Genomic DNA, 15,408 nt, shown 5'->3' on the forward strand with positions numbered 1-15,408 from the left:
AAATTTATTGAAATAAGTTCGGATTGGATTGGGATAGATCCGAATATGATCCAAAATTATTTCGAAGCTAAGATTTCAATCCGAAAATCCGATTTTTCATGTTTTTCCAGATTAGATTGGATTGGACCTATTTAGACATCGGGTATATTTTGGATCATTGCTAACCCTAGATGAATCTTGTGCCGGGATCAATCACCAATAGGTGGACTCATTGAGGTCTACAAACAAATAAGAGAGTGAAACAAGTCAGCCCTAGTCTTTAAAGGTCATAATTTATAATTTTATCTGAAATCTATCTAAAATGTAATTCTTTAAGAATATCCTTACAAATACAATTTTTGTGGAACTTATTTTATTGCCTTTCCTATTAAGTCCTTCTAATTTTACTATATTTCCTCTTTTACTCTTTAAATTCATTTTATTATTTTTCATCTTTTACCCTTTAACCAATTTTTTTAAATAATACCCCCTAACTTTATTTTTTATTTTTTCTACTTTTACTCCCTTAATCCCAAAGAGGATGCCTGTGTGTATCACTAAGATAAGATAAGATGCAAATTGCACATTAAATAATCATCTAAGGGTTGGTGAGATGGCCAAGACCACACCTCAAGAAGTGGAGGTCTTGAGTTTGAATGCCCCCTTTGAGATCACCATGAGGGATTTATCCCATAAATTACTTGGTGTTATCGGGTGCTCTAAGAATACAAATGAGTATTGATGAAGCAAATTTATATTAATTATTTAAAAAAATTATAAATAAATTCATATATAATATTAAATGACACATCATATTATAAAATTAGATTATTTATTTAATATTTATAAATAGATCTCTTGAATTAATATTTTAAAACAATTCAAACCTTAAATAATTTTTTATTCTTGTAGTTCATGAGCCCATTTGCTTCCCACCAGTTGTAGGTTTAGGATGAATGAAGAAAATCCTTCAAATATTTTCAAAGAACAATTCTCATGTAATGCATTGGTAAAAGGTGTTTTTTCCTATACAACACTACCAACTTCAAAAAGAGAGTGTCACATTCAACTTTACAAAATTGGCACTAACACCACACTTTGAATGGACAATTAAAAAAGAAGAGAAAGACTTAAAAGTTGTTGCCTACACTAGAACCTTCCTTCTCTTTAATTTTTAGAGCTGTTAATGGCACACTAACTTTTACTTATTACACCCTAATTTCTTAAGTTATTTATCACATCCCAATTAAAAATTTGAACACTCTTCAAACATTAATAAGGTCTGACTCAAATTAAAATTTAAACATTATAACACTCATTCAAGTAATTTCAATAGTTGTTTTCAATTATGATTATGCTCATATAAAATCCTACATCCAAAAAATAAAAATCTAACTAAAAACGAGAGAGCTTCTACTGGCACCCCAACTTTTACTTATGCTCATGCATTTACTTATTTACTTTATTTTTAATTGAGGTGTAATAAGTAAAAGTTAGAGTGCTAATAATAGCTCTCATTTTTGTAGAGAATTACTATTGGCACCCCAACTTTCACTTATTACACCCCAATTAAAAGTAAAGACAATAAGTAAAGGGTTTGGGTGCGCTTATAAAAGCTCTCTTGTTTATTTTTTTGATTAGATTTTTTCTTTTTATTTTGTTTTAAGATTTTATATGAGCTTAATCATAATTGTAAACAACTATTGAAATTGTTTGAATGAGATTTATAATGTTGAGATAATAATTTGAACCAAACGTTTGCAATGTTTGAACGGTGTGTTTTAAACTTTAATAGGGGTGTGATAAAGAATTTAAGAAATTGTGATGTAACAAGTAAAATTTGGGGTGTCAGTAGCAACTCTTTTTTTAAGAGAGTAAAAAAGAGTCCGTGTAAGGTATTTGGAATACATGAAAAAATATAATTTTATTCAAATTTTGAATTACAAAAATCCGGTCAATACATTTGCTAAATGACAAACATGCACATATATATAAGAAATAAAAACACTTTAAACCGACCGAATTATGCATATAATAGGACAATTTTGAAACAGGGAAATGGATTCACATAGGAGAAGTTTTAAAACTATTTAAGGGTATTAGAATATTATGAAATATATGATCCTTGGGATTTGCACTTACAGATTCAAGTTTCTGAACTTGCAAGAGTGGGACCCATTAATGGTAGGTTATGCTTTTGCCGAGTACAAATGAATTACCAATTATTGTAGCTCACATCGTGCTGGAGTGACATAAAGATTGTACCTCGTTATGGTATATCTAGACATGAAAGTGAATAAGAATCATAGATGCTTTTTTGACTTGTTTTTAAAAGCACTTATGGTTACTACTCACTTTCACGTCATGGTGTGGAGTATGGGGTACAATTTAGAAGTCACTTCAACATTGTTCTAAATTATTAGTAAGAACAAGAGGGATGGCATAGAAAGATAAAAGAGAGGAGAAAAATCGATGCGGAAGCTTACCCTCAAAGTCTACTGCTGTGTTTTCTTTGTAGCTGATTTTTAGAAAAATTCTTTAAAATCCGTTTGATTCTTTTTATAACTAAAACTACTCTGAACTTTTCTGAATCATTGAAAGATGTGATCGAATAATACTTTTATTTAATAAAATGAAAAATTCCCAAAATAAAACAAGAGATTGCTAACAAGTGTTCCGATCGTATGCACCCAGGTAATGGATTGAAATCCTTCCTCCCACACCTCAAATCATGCCACGGAAGCCATAATTGAAGGAAATTTTAAAATATTTATATTTTAGGCATTAATTCCTTGTATTGTGACTTACACCACATGCATTGAGGTATATGGGAGGAGGGTTTCAATCCCCCACCTTACCCTCTAGGTGCATAAGATCCAGATTCGACAAAAAAAAAAAAATTACCAAAGACCTATGATAAATAGTAAATGATTGTAATACTCTATGAATAGCACATTGGTTCACTTCAGAGCCCAGGATTTAATCATGATGTATATGTCAACAAAATTTGCATCTCCTCTTTTTCTTGCGGATTTAGGCATATTTATTGGATTTTTGTACATATTAATACGCTCAACTTCAAACTTTTGGGTTTTGAATAAAGAGTGTCAACTTACCAAAACAATTACCACCATATAAGATTATCATAAATGAAAGTGAATCGGGCTAGTTTGGCATGTACAATGTGAAGCCAACAATTACACAAAAAGTACCACAAATCATTTGCAAATAAATGTTATTCAAGACCAATCTTGGGCATTCTCTCATCTCTCTAGAAAAATAAAAATAAAAATCCCAAACAATAAAACTTTTTTTTTTTTTTTCATAATCAAAACTTAATTAAATGATTTGTAGAAGATAATAATAACAGCAGCATTTAATATAAAAATTACAAAATCATCATAATTTTCTATCCCAAATATTGTGGTTGATCACAAAATTTATACTATATCTTGAGAAATATATTAAACAAGGGATGCACCTATATCTCATATTAATACTTCCGTCAATTTTATTATCAGCATTTCTATCAACGAAATTTCTTTTATTTTCATATTGGATCTATATTTGAGAATCACTTGACCTAATCAAATCATTCATCCATCTTAACATATCCTCTTACAAAGATATTACTGGTACGGTAAAAGAAGAAGAAAACACAAAACTTCCAAAAAATAAGCTGAGTCAGTCAATTTTTTCAGAAATTGATTATTCCAGCCATATTCTTATATTATTAGCTGTAATATAAGACTTAAACCAACCCAAGTTCCCAATAATAAAACATATGAGTTAAAGAGACTCAGCCCAAATAAGAGCTACTCATCTCCACAGATAATGTCATAAAACATACGTATATCTCCCTGCCCGGTTTCTGCAACATTTCTTCATTAAAAGAAAAGAAGAAGAAAAAAAAAGTTGAACCATTTTATTAGAGGGGGGAGACTGAACAAACCTATGATCCCACAAAATCTGGCTGATTTTCTGGCTTAGCAGCCTGGAATGCTGGTAGCTCATTGTATGCCTCGTGTAGCCGTGCTAGCAGAGGGAACTGAGCCTGTACAAACAATTGAACAAGAAAGACTTGTGAGACCTTGAATTCAACTGAACATAATAAAGTAGTTAATAATAGATGCAGGACCCTTGGAGTGGAAAACTGATGGCAACAAATAGATCATGAAAAAATATGGGGAAAGGAAGAATTTGCATTAAATAAATAACAGAGATTAGTGTGTGCTCTTATAAACAATTTAATGGTTTTATCGACTATAGTCATTCGTTAGAATAATTAGCTTTTGGAAACAAAAAACTGTATGACATTGATCAAGGAAAATATGGGTTTCTAAGTAAATGCAGAAACGGTAAGGTTCCAAAGTAGAAGCTAAACTTACATCAGAAGTGCAACACATTCGATTGAGAATGTTGATTCTAAAAGATGGGACCTGAACAACTATAAATGTCTCTGAGTGACACAGTGACCCTTCTTTAGTACTCACCCCTTTTTTATAATTTTTGAAGATCAAGGACGAGTGAAACCATAAGCAATTAACCAATTCACAGAGATATCAAAAGCAAAATCCATATGACCAGATATGAAAAGCCCATATATGTTAACAGTGTGGAAATTTAAAGTAGGGGCACCTACCATGTCAATTTTGAACCGTGTCACCGCAGCATGAAGCTGAGGAGCTAGAAATATGTCTGCCTGCAGTAACAGTCAATCCATGCATCATATTTCAGTCAATACTCAATGGTAGCATAAAACACTGTTCATAAATGATGCATTTGTGCTGTCCAATCTCATGTGGAGTTCAGTTATGATAAATCATAGGGGTAGTTTAGTCCAGTGTTTTTAGAGGGGTGTGAAACTTACGCATTGAGGCACGCCTCAAGATGAGACACATTAAAAATGCCGAGGCACAAGGTTGAAACATAAACGCAGCGAAGGTTTACACCTCAAACCATGACACAAAAAATGGCATATGCCTCAATGTGAGGTGTACGCATTTTAGCTGAGGCATACGTATCACATTAATTAATATTATTATTTTTTGTTAATAATTAATTTCTTCCTCATTCTTCTTATTCTTTTCTTGCTAATTTACTTCTATTTCTTTCAGAAGGTTCATGAACATGTAAGGCGCATGACTCAGGACAAAGAGGCATGACAATATAATCAAAGGAAAAAAAAACAAACAAACAATGCCAACAATTATATGATAGCTCATTCAAATGCAAGTATGTTGTGCCAATATTATCAATATGTTCACCAAGAAAGGGCATGCAATCTAACAATATTACAATCATAAACAAGGAGCAAGCATATCAATAAACACATGAACTTGGAGAAACATACCAGGAACACTTCATCTCCTGTGGCATATTTTCCAGCATAACCTTCTAACAGCTTCTCAAGTGCTGAAACAGGTGCAAATACAATATTAAAAAACAAAAAAAAAAAAAAAAAAGTGAAAAAAGGGCACAAAAAAAAAAAAAAAACCTCAGACTAGCACATTCAAAGGTAGCAAACTTGAGATAATGAACTTATCTCACCATGGAAGGGAAGCTAAGAGACTAATGAGGTAGTAGGACCACTTACAAAAGGGTGGTCAAAAGAGCAACATTGGACAAAGGGAATTCTTTTCACTAGTTCTGTAGTTTGTTAATAATATGAATACAGCAGAATACAGACGCTTAGCCAAAAAAACAAAAAAAAAAACAGGTCAAAGAAGATGGAGCTTGGGTTAGAAGTTGCAATCATCAAAAGACAGCATGGATTCTAGAGCAGCCTCTACTTGAGGGACAAAGGAGCTTCACAGATGAAGAGGATAGTGCAAGAATCTGTTACTCGGAAGTATGGATTGCCTTCATAAGGAAGTCATGAAGTTGAAACCACAAACTCACAGCTGAGAAGAGGGAGAATGACAACAGTAGATACCCAAGTGGGAGAATCAGCCATTCAAGTTGAAAGGGCCTCGAGTGTTGTACAAGTAGTTAAAGGAATAACAGAAATTAGGACGAAGTACAACCGAGATGGAAGCATTTTAAACCATGATCTTATGCACTCATTTGTGAAATTGACTGCTACAGTCCCTTGGGCCTTTATTAGACCATTATGGTCATCGAATAACATGTTCCCCCCCCCCTCCCCCCCTCTCACATTTTAAATGATAACAAGGAATATTTTATTAACAAACAGCTAAAAAGTAATTGAATAGAAAAACAAAAAAAAAAATAAAAAAAATTCAAGGATAAAAATGAAAACAAGAACAAACACTAGGGTAAGAAATTGGCCAATAACAGAATTACCAGTTGTATTTCTACGATGAAAAATCCCAAGCAAAAAATATACACACATACATATCTATAAAATAAAACACAACTGAGTTGGAACAGTTGTGTGTGACACAAACCTCCCATCCTCTACAGTTTTGGGGGTTAAACCTCCCATCAAATTATTATGTCATAGGACCCACTTTATTTCTTTTATTCTTCATCTCCTCTAATTTTCCTATATTTTCTCTTTTACCCTTTTTAATCTCAATTTTTTTTAATAATACCACTCCAACTCTTTTTTTTTTCCACTTTTACCCCTTTCACCAAGGATGCTCCCCTCTAACTTTATTATATTTTCTCTTTTGCCCCTTTAATCCATCTTATTGTTTTTGATCTCTTACCCTTTTAATCTCAATTTTTTTAATAATACCCCTTCCATCAAGCTATATTTTCTTGGGACCCACTTTATTTCATTTATTCTTCACCTCCCCTAATTTTATTACATTACCTCTTTTACCCCTTTATTGTTTTTCATCTTTTACCCCTTCAATCTCAATTTTTTTTAATAATAATACCCCTCCAACTTCTTTTTTTTGCTTTTACCCCTTTAACCTGAGAGAAGATGCCTGTGCCTACTATTATGTAATAAAACACAATTGTAGGTAGGGCTGCATCTTGGGTGGACAAAACTCGAATCCGATGTGTTGAACCCGACCTTGGGTCATGCATGGGCATAGTTAGTTTGGGTCTGTCCTCGGGTTTGGGGAACAAAAAAAAATACCCAACTCAAATCAGGTTGGACGCGGGAATAGATATCAACCAACCCCGATTTGCTCGAACCTGAACTTAATATAATTATAATTTAAAAATATTTCTTATCTTGGTTTCTTTTGCACTCATAATTCATATTTCAATATGTATGCTTTCGTTTATCTATATATCCAAATTAATATGTAAATATTTTCATTAGATAAATAATCATCTTTGTTAATAATGCTTTGTTTTAAGTGTAATTCTATATTGTCATACAATAATTATATTACAACTTTAAATATTTTTCTTTTCTTAAAAATGGTGATTATTAATAAAAATGATTATTTTAGTCAATCTTCTTATTTTTCTTCTCTCTTAAATTAGCATATAATTTTATGTATAAAGCTTTTGAAACACATTTTTAAGAAAAATAATTGTAAATTTTAAGTTATTTTACATGCCACTTATATTTATATAAACCCTTATTAGTACAAAATTATCTAGAATTAATGAGGAATGTATTAACCCGAACAACCCGACTAGCTTGACTTGGGTAGGGTTCGATTTGAGCATTTCATGCCCAAGGTCGGATTGGGCTAAGGCACGGGTTGATCTCTAACCTTACCCAACCCGCCCAAGTTGCAGCCTAATTGTAGGGCCCCACTTTACTACAGTTGTGTGGGGGATAAACGTCTCATTCGCTAGAATGTTGTGTGGGACGAACATCCCACCAAGCTACAATATTATGGGTCCCACTTTATTTTCTTTACTCTTTACCTCCTCTACCTTTACTATATTTCCTCTTTTTACCTCTTTAACCAACTTTATTGATTTTTCATATTTAACCCCTTACCGTCAATTTTTTTAAATAGTATCCCTCCAACTTTATTTTTTTCTTGTTAACCCCAACGAGGATGCCCTTCATCCCATCAAACTTTACTATATTTTTTTATTTTCCCCCTTTAACTCACTTAAATGTTTTTCATCATTTACCCCCCTAACCTCATTCAAAATTTCAATCACGTTTGCTTTTTCTAAATGCCCAACACACAGCAAACAGAACTAAAGAAGTATCACCCACACAATTTTTCCTTTCAAACCAAATTGACCAATTAGTCACCTAGGGAAAAAATTCTCTCCATGGAACACTAAGGAAGGCAATGTTCTTTGTAGATTCAGAAAAAAAACTACTTAAAATTTGCAAGAGTACCAATTATGAGGGTAGATGGTATACCAATTTGACTCCATAAACGATGACAGATGATACACAAATGATGTTCTTAAGTATGGTAGCTATCTTTTTTATGAGATGGTTCTTCTCTGGGAACAATGGTCATTTCTAAGCCCTTGGGGATCTGTGTGGACGTGTCTGCAAAAGGTTGACAAGAAGACCACAAATCTAACGTCACTCGATGGAGCATATCTAAAAGGGAGGAGGAAAATATCAATAGTCTTCATTAGTTCTAGAAATCGTTCAAACATGTTGATCATGATGGTGATAGAAGAGACCAACCACCCATTGAAAGGACGAAAGTTCCTTAGAAAACATTGTAAGGTTGGTAGTGATGAACTAGATGCACAAATGAGCCTAAAAAAGTAGAAACAGGTGAAACCATGTGGAGAAAAACAAAGGGGTCACAGGTTTTAAAGAAATTCAAGTTCCCTTCATAGATCCTAGTGGAATACAACATTATAAGCGACAATGCTTAACAACAGCTAAGTTTTTAAATTCTAACATGAATTTCTTCTTCCAATAGTTGAACCATTTTAATTCAAAATAAAGTAGTCACGAAAAGTGAAAACAAGTGGTGTAAGTTGGCTTGTTGATGTAGGGTAGAACACACAATCCTAAAGTTTATGTTAAAAATGTGGTTCTAAGGTGAAATCCCAAGAACTAGGCGTAATGAAGAATCTCTATGTCGAGCAAAACATACTAGAAACTTCAATCTAATGTTTGAGATTGTGGGAATCAATTGTAAAATCTAAAATTAAGAACTAATATCGGGTACTTATCTCAAAATAAAATAAAATAAAAAGGGAAGAAGTCTCTTCTTTTTCTTTTATTAACCAATCTTCAAAAACTAACTTCACTGAATTTGTTTATTGGAGCTCTTTATATAGAGAACTCCTTCATAACAACTTCAAAACCTTTTAAAACATTAAAAAAATAACTTCCTAATCTATCTATAACATATTACTAACCTTCTAATTCTATTAGAACTCAATTTTGACATTTAAACGGACTTTTAATTATAACCTAAAGAATAAAAACGAATTTGAAACATAAAACAAATTAGAAACTAACTAGAAAAGGAAACTTTCTAAAATAGAAATAGAAACTAACTAATACTTGAGCAACTTAAAAAATAGAAATTCAATAAAAGAAAGAATCCTAAGAGAAGTTGGACTAGGTCTTGTGTACCGGTCAAAGACTGGGTCGAGTTGAATCGGTTAATGTTGTTGATTTCTTTTTTCGACGCATCTTAACTCGATCATAAACACTGAGATAAGTGTCAACAAGCCTATCTACATCACTTGTGCCTCTAAAAAAGTCAATAAGGTTTATGACTAAACCTACAGCTTTACAGGGTGTGGTTCCTAAACCTAGTATAAACCAAAAGAAGTAGTTTTCACATAGTTGCATAGGAAGGGGGATGGAAGGGATGAATCTTGTGCTAGTAAATAACACAATCTATTGGTATACTGTCAATTACAATGCATGTAAAGCATAGCTTGACAAAGTGGAGGAAATCCAAAAGTAATCACCAAGGAGTAAACCATGCCTTTGAGAGTTCATGCTTGGAGAAGCATCAAGGCAGCCCCAAAGAGAAATTCAACAGAAATTGAAGATGGGCATGCTTGGAGAAATGACCCAGGTGGGAGTAGCCATATCCCGCTTTCTTTTTCTTTTTTTCTTTTTTTCTTTTTTCTTTTTTGATAAAGAAAGAAAATTTTATTAAAAAGGAGAGAAGGGGAGGTTGAGATGACCAACCTGAATACAAGAAACCACCAAAGTTACAGCACTGAAATACTACACACCATGTCCCACCGAACTTGGAAGTCCTAAAAAAAAACCGCTTTAAATTCTTTAAAAATCTTACACCAAAAAAATAAAAAACCAAGCAACGATAAAAGAAACTCTTGACTAGTTTGTTCTTTTCCTTAAAAAAATTCTTGGCATTTCACTACTTCCAAACACCCCAGCTAATAGCAATGAGTTTAGGCTCTAAATCAATCTCTTTGAATCATAGAAGCTCAACCCCAGCTGAAACCACTCCATGAAGACCTCTGTTACAGCAGTAGGCACACAACAATCCACGCCAAATAAAGAAAAGAAATGGTCCCATAGCTCCTTTGCCGCAACACAATGGACAAGCAAGTGGTTCACAGATTTCTCCTAAGACATGCATATACAACAACATTTTGAACAACAGAAGCCCCTTCTTCTCAACTGATCACAAATTCCTCCATTGCCATATCTCGCTTTCTATCCAGGACAGATATGAGAACTTGCAGATTATTCCATACAGCAGAAGCTATAGTGGAGGATAAGATGGCGCTTGGGGACCTTTGACTGAATTTTTATATTATCACAATGTCGAGCCTACTAGGCTGTCATTGGGATTGGTGGTCTCTTAAGATCCTTTTTACAATCTGATTGTATCAAAGTTGAACTGTATGCTACTAACTGGAGGAAATTTGATAGAAATTGATGGCACCAAAATGTCATGCTATCTATAATTAAGATGCAGACATTTGACCTTATAAGCAAAGTTGAACCGTAGTGCCAGTAAAAATGCATGAATGATGCACAATTAGATTGCTTGATTATAATTTTGACAATTATGAAAGTATAAGCACCAAGAATTCTGAGGATTAAATATGAGATATAGTGGCAACAAAAGCTCACCTGTGAATCCTTTTCCTATATGATATTGAACCCAAGCAAGCTTCTCATCAGAGCTCACTTTTTCCTCGATGTATTTCTGAAGACAAAGAAGCAGAAATGGTAAACAGCTAATGAGTCATGAAAACATCAATAACCTACAAAAAAAAAATGCATTTTCGAGGAGCGAGGATTAATCATACGAATAAGTACCAAAACCACCAGATTCTGAAGGGGATGTATGCTAGAGCAAACAATGGTGGCAGCCTAAAAGCAGAAAATAATAATGGAACACATTAGTATCTGACAATTTGCATTTTTTACACATGATCTAAGAAGAAGTGTAATTTCAAAAAACAAATTGCAAGATGAGAAAACAGGTACAAACCAAATAGCCAGTGAGAAACTATAAATAAGTCAGCAAGTTGGAAGTTATAATCTGTGACTTCCTTCTCAGAAAATCAGCAGCTATAGACTACATGCTATCCTCAAAAATGTAGGGTAGAAATCAATCATATATAGTCATACAAGTTGTCTAAAGAATCCATAAATTTCCGGAAACTATGTTCAGGGTATCTAGTAATGTCTGTCCAGAAATTTCAGTAACTTTTTTTGGTGAGTTACACCTTGTGTAGGAAGTTACATCAGTGCCCCTACTCCCATCAATAACAAAGAAAAAAATTATTAATGAGAAAAGGGAAATATAAGCAACAACATTCCCTTTTTGCTAGTAATCCCTCCACATGAGGTAATTTCCCCCTCTAAGTCCATAATAAGTTCCCTAAGGAACATTAGCATGCATTCACTTTTGCACACACGCACCCATGCATCATCATCAAAATGATCGAGTCATTAAAAAGTGAACTCTTATTAGATTTGCACTCCAACTCAAAGCAAACAAAAAAATCAGCAAGTGAAACATTTCATTTACATTTCACCATGTGCCCACACACACACACACATTACATTATCATAAGCATTCTAACTAAAAATCTTCAAAAACAGTCTTAATTTTCACTTTTGGACAATATCATGGTAACCAGTAACTTGGTGGGTAAGATGAGGTACCTAACACCATCCTCAACATGCAACCAAACCTCCATACCCAAACCACTAGGTTAAGGCCATATTTGAGTCACCAACTCCTTGAAAATTGATTTTCAAAACTGTTCGTATGGTGTCCGTTTACACCTTAAACTTAGGTTTGCTTTCATTGATTGCCCCCTTTAAAGAAAGTGTAGTTCCGCTGGGCCTACTTATAAAAAGTTTCCCTTTATGTGTTGCTGATGAAACTGAATCCACCGTTGTTGCCAGCATTGTGTCTGATGAAACTCTATTGACTAATAAAACGAATGGTGGTGACTCCCAAACCCAAGTAGATGAGATTTAGACCACTAAACTCTCACTATATATCTACACATGAGTTCAAATAATTGTAAACTCTCATAACGAATGTCACATGGTAAACCAAATAACATCGCAACCATTTTGTTCTTCTTGAGGTTGTTCATGATATTAGATGCAATAGACAAGTAACCAATACAAACAGTGAATCCATGAAAATCATGGATGTGATGAAATATAGTCCAACATGTATGTAGATAAGGTGGCAATGTTTGTGTGTGGTAGTGCAACGGACTTGGGATCAAAACCCATCTTGACACTTAAATCTAGGCATTTACATTCAGGTAGAACCGAATTGAATTTTCGGATTCGGTTCGGATACCGCTAAAACTGAAACTAACTCGATGTAGTTCAGGTTCGGATTTTCATCAACATTCAATACCCAGGTATTTTTTGTTAGGTCCGGGTTTGGTTCCGTTTTATCGGTTCAGTTCCAGGTCGGGTAATGGGTAATTTGTACATCCCTACTTAAATCTATTTTAAAAAAAAATATGTATGCAAACAACAAAAAACACCTCAAGGCCCGTTTCTCCCAACTCCCCCCCCCCCCCGTTCTTTCCCCAAGTTATCTCAACTGATACTAATTTATTTTTTATATTGTCAGCAGATATACAATCTTCAATTTAACTTAGTTCAGCACATTAAACTTATCCAACCCTTCACTTTGGTGTAATGACTTCATCTTAGGTATCACATAGTACACACCAAAAGGATAAATTTGAAGCAAAAGGAAGATGACATGCTATTTACCTGGATATTAATGGCTTTTTTCTGAATATCATGAGGCAAAAGTGGATGTTGAGGATACTTCTCTTCCAAGTACTATAACATGCCATATAAACCACAACACATTTTAATTAATTAATAAAATTGATGAAGAATACATTATTGGTAGTAAATTTTGAACTCACTGTTAAAAACATATAATATAGAAAGGAGAAGAATGATATTCACTGACTAGTGTGATTGCAAGAGAATCGGCAATAACTACATCCCCATCCACCAGAACCGGCACAAAATTAATAGGGTTGAGCTTTGAAAACTCTATAATTCAAGCATGGAGAAAAAGTGAGAAAATCAAATAATAAGTGATACATAAAAAACAAGGGAATACTATAAGAAGCTTCCTTCACCTCATAAGTTAAAAACTCGTCTGAGATGGCGAGTCGTCTCGGTCTCAGGGGCAACCGAGCGAAAGAGTGAATATGACTAGCTCCGAGCGAGAAAATAAATGTGAATAGACCATCTCATTGACTCACCCGAGATCGGATGACTTGCCCCATATTTTGAAAATCTCAACTAAATCAATGAAAACTCAGTCAAGTCGATAAATGCTTCGATGGGATGGGCTGATTTTATGTGAGGATGATCTCTATGATGAGAAAATCATCCTTACAAAAAATCAGCAAGTTCTGAAATTTCTAACCCTAGTTTATAAGATGAAGAATCGTGAACCGTCAATTTTTACCGTTAGTTTGTAACCACTTTTCATGGGGTTAGAAATTTTAGAATTGGCTGATTTTTTGTGAGGATGATCTACCGACTATAGAGATCATCATCACAAAAAAATCATTCCATTTCGAAACTTTTTAGCCATATAAGACAAAACTTTGTTTAGAATGTTGGCTGTTGATCCCTTCCTATATATATATGTGGGCTTGATCCAAGATTTTGAAAATCGACGGCTACCAAACTTCCACGGAACTCCCAAATTTAAAATTTAAAACTAACGGTGAAAAATAATTTTTTTTTTATTTTAAATTTTATCAAAGTTCATAGAATTTTGTCCTCTACAACCCCGTGGCATTGAATCATGTTTTTGGATGCTACAAGGTGAGTTCAACAACTCTTAAAGTGACTCTTTCACAGGTTTAAACTGAATTTAATTTTAAACCTGCCAAATTGTCATTTTAAACCTACAAAATAGTCACTTCGTTCTGAATTTTGTTTTTAACGAAAACGTGATTGTTCATGAGTGAGCCAGAATCATAAATAACACATTTTCAGCCCACGAAATAGTAATTCACCCTATACTAAATGCTTGTACAGTACTTCACAAGATAAGTCAAATGATAATTTTGATGGGAAATTACTTATCTTTTTTACTAAAAGATAAAATAATTATTATTGAAAAAGAAAAGAATTGGAGGATGCCAAGGTCTCTTGCATACTCACTCAGACGAGTCGACTCGTTCCTTATGGGTGTCCGAGACCAGAATAGAAACCGGGTTTGAAAATCACACTTTACCTGGACTGAATTGCTCTCCTTTTAACAGGTTGACAGCCTTGTACTCGTAGTTCAAACCTTTTTTTTCACAAACACGCACCAACCAAATAGAAATCAAAACACTAGGGTTTCACCAAATTTAATAGATAAATTTTGTGGACTCTCAAAGAGAGTTTGAGAATCTAACCTTTCAAATTCAGTGCAATACGAACCCGGAACGAACATGAGCTCCTCCAATACGAATATAGCTTCAATTTGGGTTCTTGAAGAAGATGACGAGTGGAGTCGCTATTGCTTGCTTCCTGCCATCCATTGAAAGGTGAAATAATTCAACTCAGAAATCGGAAATTGATTATAAAAAAACAGAAAAAAATAGTTTTGAAAATTATTAATTTTAGGGCAAGTGAAAAGGAGAAGAAATGGAAGAAGAAGACACTCACCATGCTGAGATACCGATAGTCCGATACTGAATGATGATCAGTAGTGACGAATTTGATCAACAGATGTCTACGTATGTATTTATTTGGAGAAAAGCTATGGTCCCATCGCAAACATTTGTTGTGTATCCCGAGGGAAAAATCTACAGTTCTTTGAGGGTACACGTCAGTTGAGTTACTAAATTATTACACATTTAATAAATATATATATATATATATATATATCTATATGGGTCAGGTTCAAGGGCCATATGAGAAAACATATAAGAAAACTTTCGACGGTTAATATAATTTTAAAATATGGGTTAGAAATTTTGGATTGAGCTGATTTTTTGTGAGGATGATCTCTATGATGGGAAGATCATTCAAAAACAAAATCAGCCCAATCTGAAACTTCTAACCCCATTAAAAGTGATTTAGAATGTGGACCGTCGATTTTTTACCAATTT

At 33.7% G+C, this 15,408-nt stretch overlaps 1 protein-coding gene across 1 annotated transcript; it reads right to left on the reverse strand.

Moving 5' to 3' along the window:
• Nucleotides 1-3,584: 3,584 nt before the first annotated feature.
• LOC147406579 (glutathione S-transferase zeta class-like) lies at nucleotides 3,585-15,117 on the reverse strand. Its single transcript, XM_086434679.1, has 11 exons — nucleotides 14,963-15,117; nucleotides 14,710-14,824; nucleotides 14,544-14,600; nucleotides 13,254-13,339; nucleotides 13,046-13,117; nucleotides 11,105-11,158; nucleotides 10,916-10,991; nucleotides 5,333-5,394; nucleotides 4,622-4,681; nucleotides 3,932-4,033; nucleotides 3,585-3,839 (listed from the first exon to the last, which is right to left on the reverse strand). Exons 1-10 carry the CDS (start codon nucleotides 14,963-14,965, stop codon nucleotides 3,932-3,934), a joined length of 687 nt encoding a protein of 228 aa, XP_086290805.1. The 5' UTR covers nucleotides 14,966-15,117; the 3' UTR covers nucleotides 3,585-3,839.
• Nucleotides 15,118-15,408: the final 291 nt, after the last annotated feature.

Source organism: Akebia trifoliata, chromosome 3 (assembly GCF_017979445.1).
Source record: "Akebia trifoliata isolate Shusen 1 chromosome 3, ASM1797944v1, whole genome shotgun sequence".
In the NCBI taxonomy this organism is placed as follows: domain Eukaryota; kingdom Viridiplantae; phylum Streptophyta; class Magnoliopsida; order Ranunculales; family Lardizabalaceae; genus Akebia; species Akebia trifoliata.

Coding starts and splice junctions, on each gene's coding strand:
- LOC147406579 (XM_086434679.1), bottom strand. Junction 14,601..14,709: donor TATTGCACTGAATTTGAAAG/GTTAGATTCTCA, acceptor GTGAAAAAAAAG/GTTTGAACTACGAGTACAAG. Junction 13,340..14,543: donor AGGAGAGCAATTCAGTCCAG/GTAAAGTGTGAT, acceptor CTTGAATTATAG/AGTTTTCAAAGCTCAACCCT.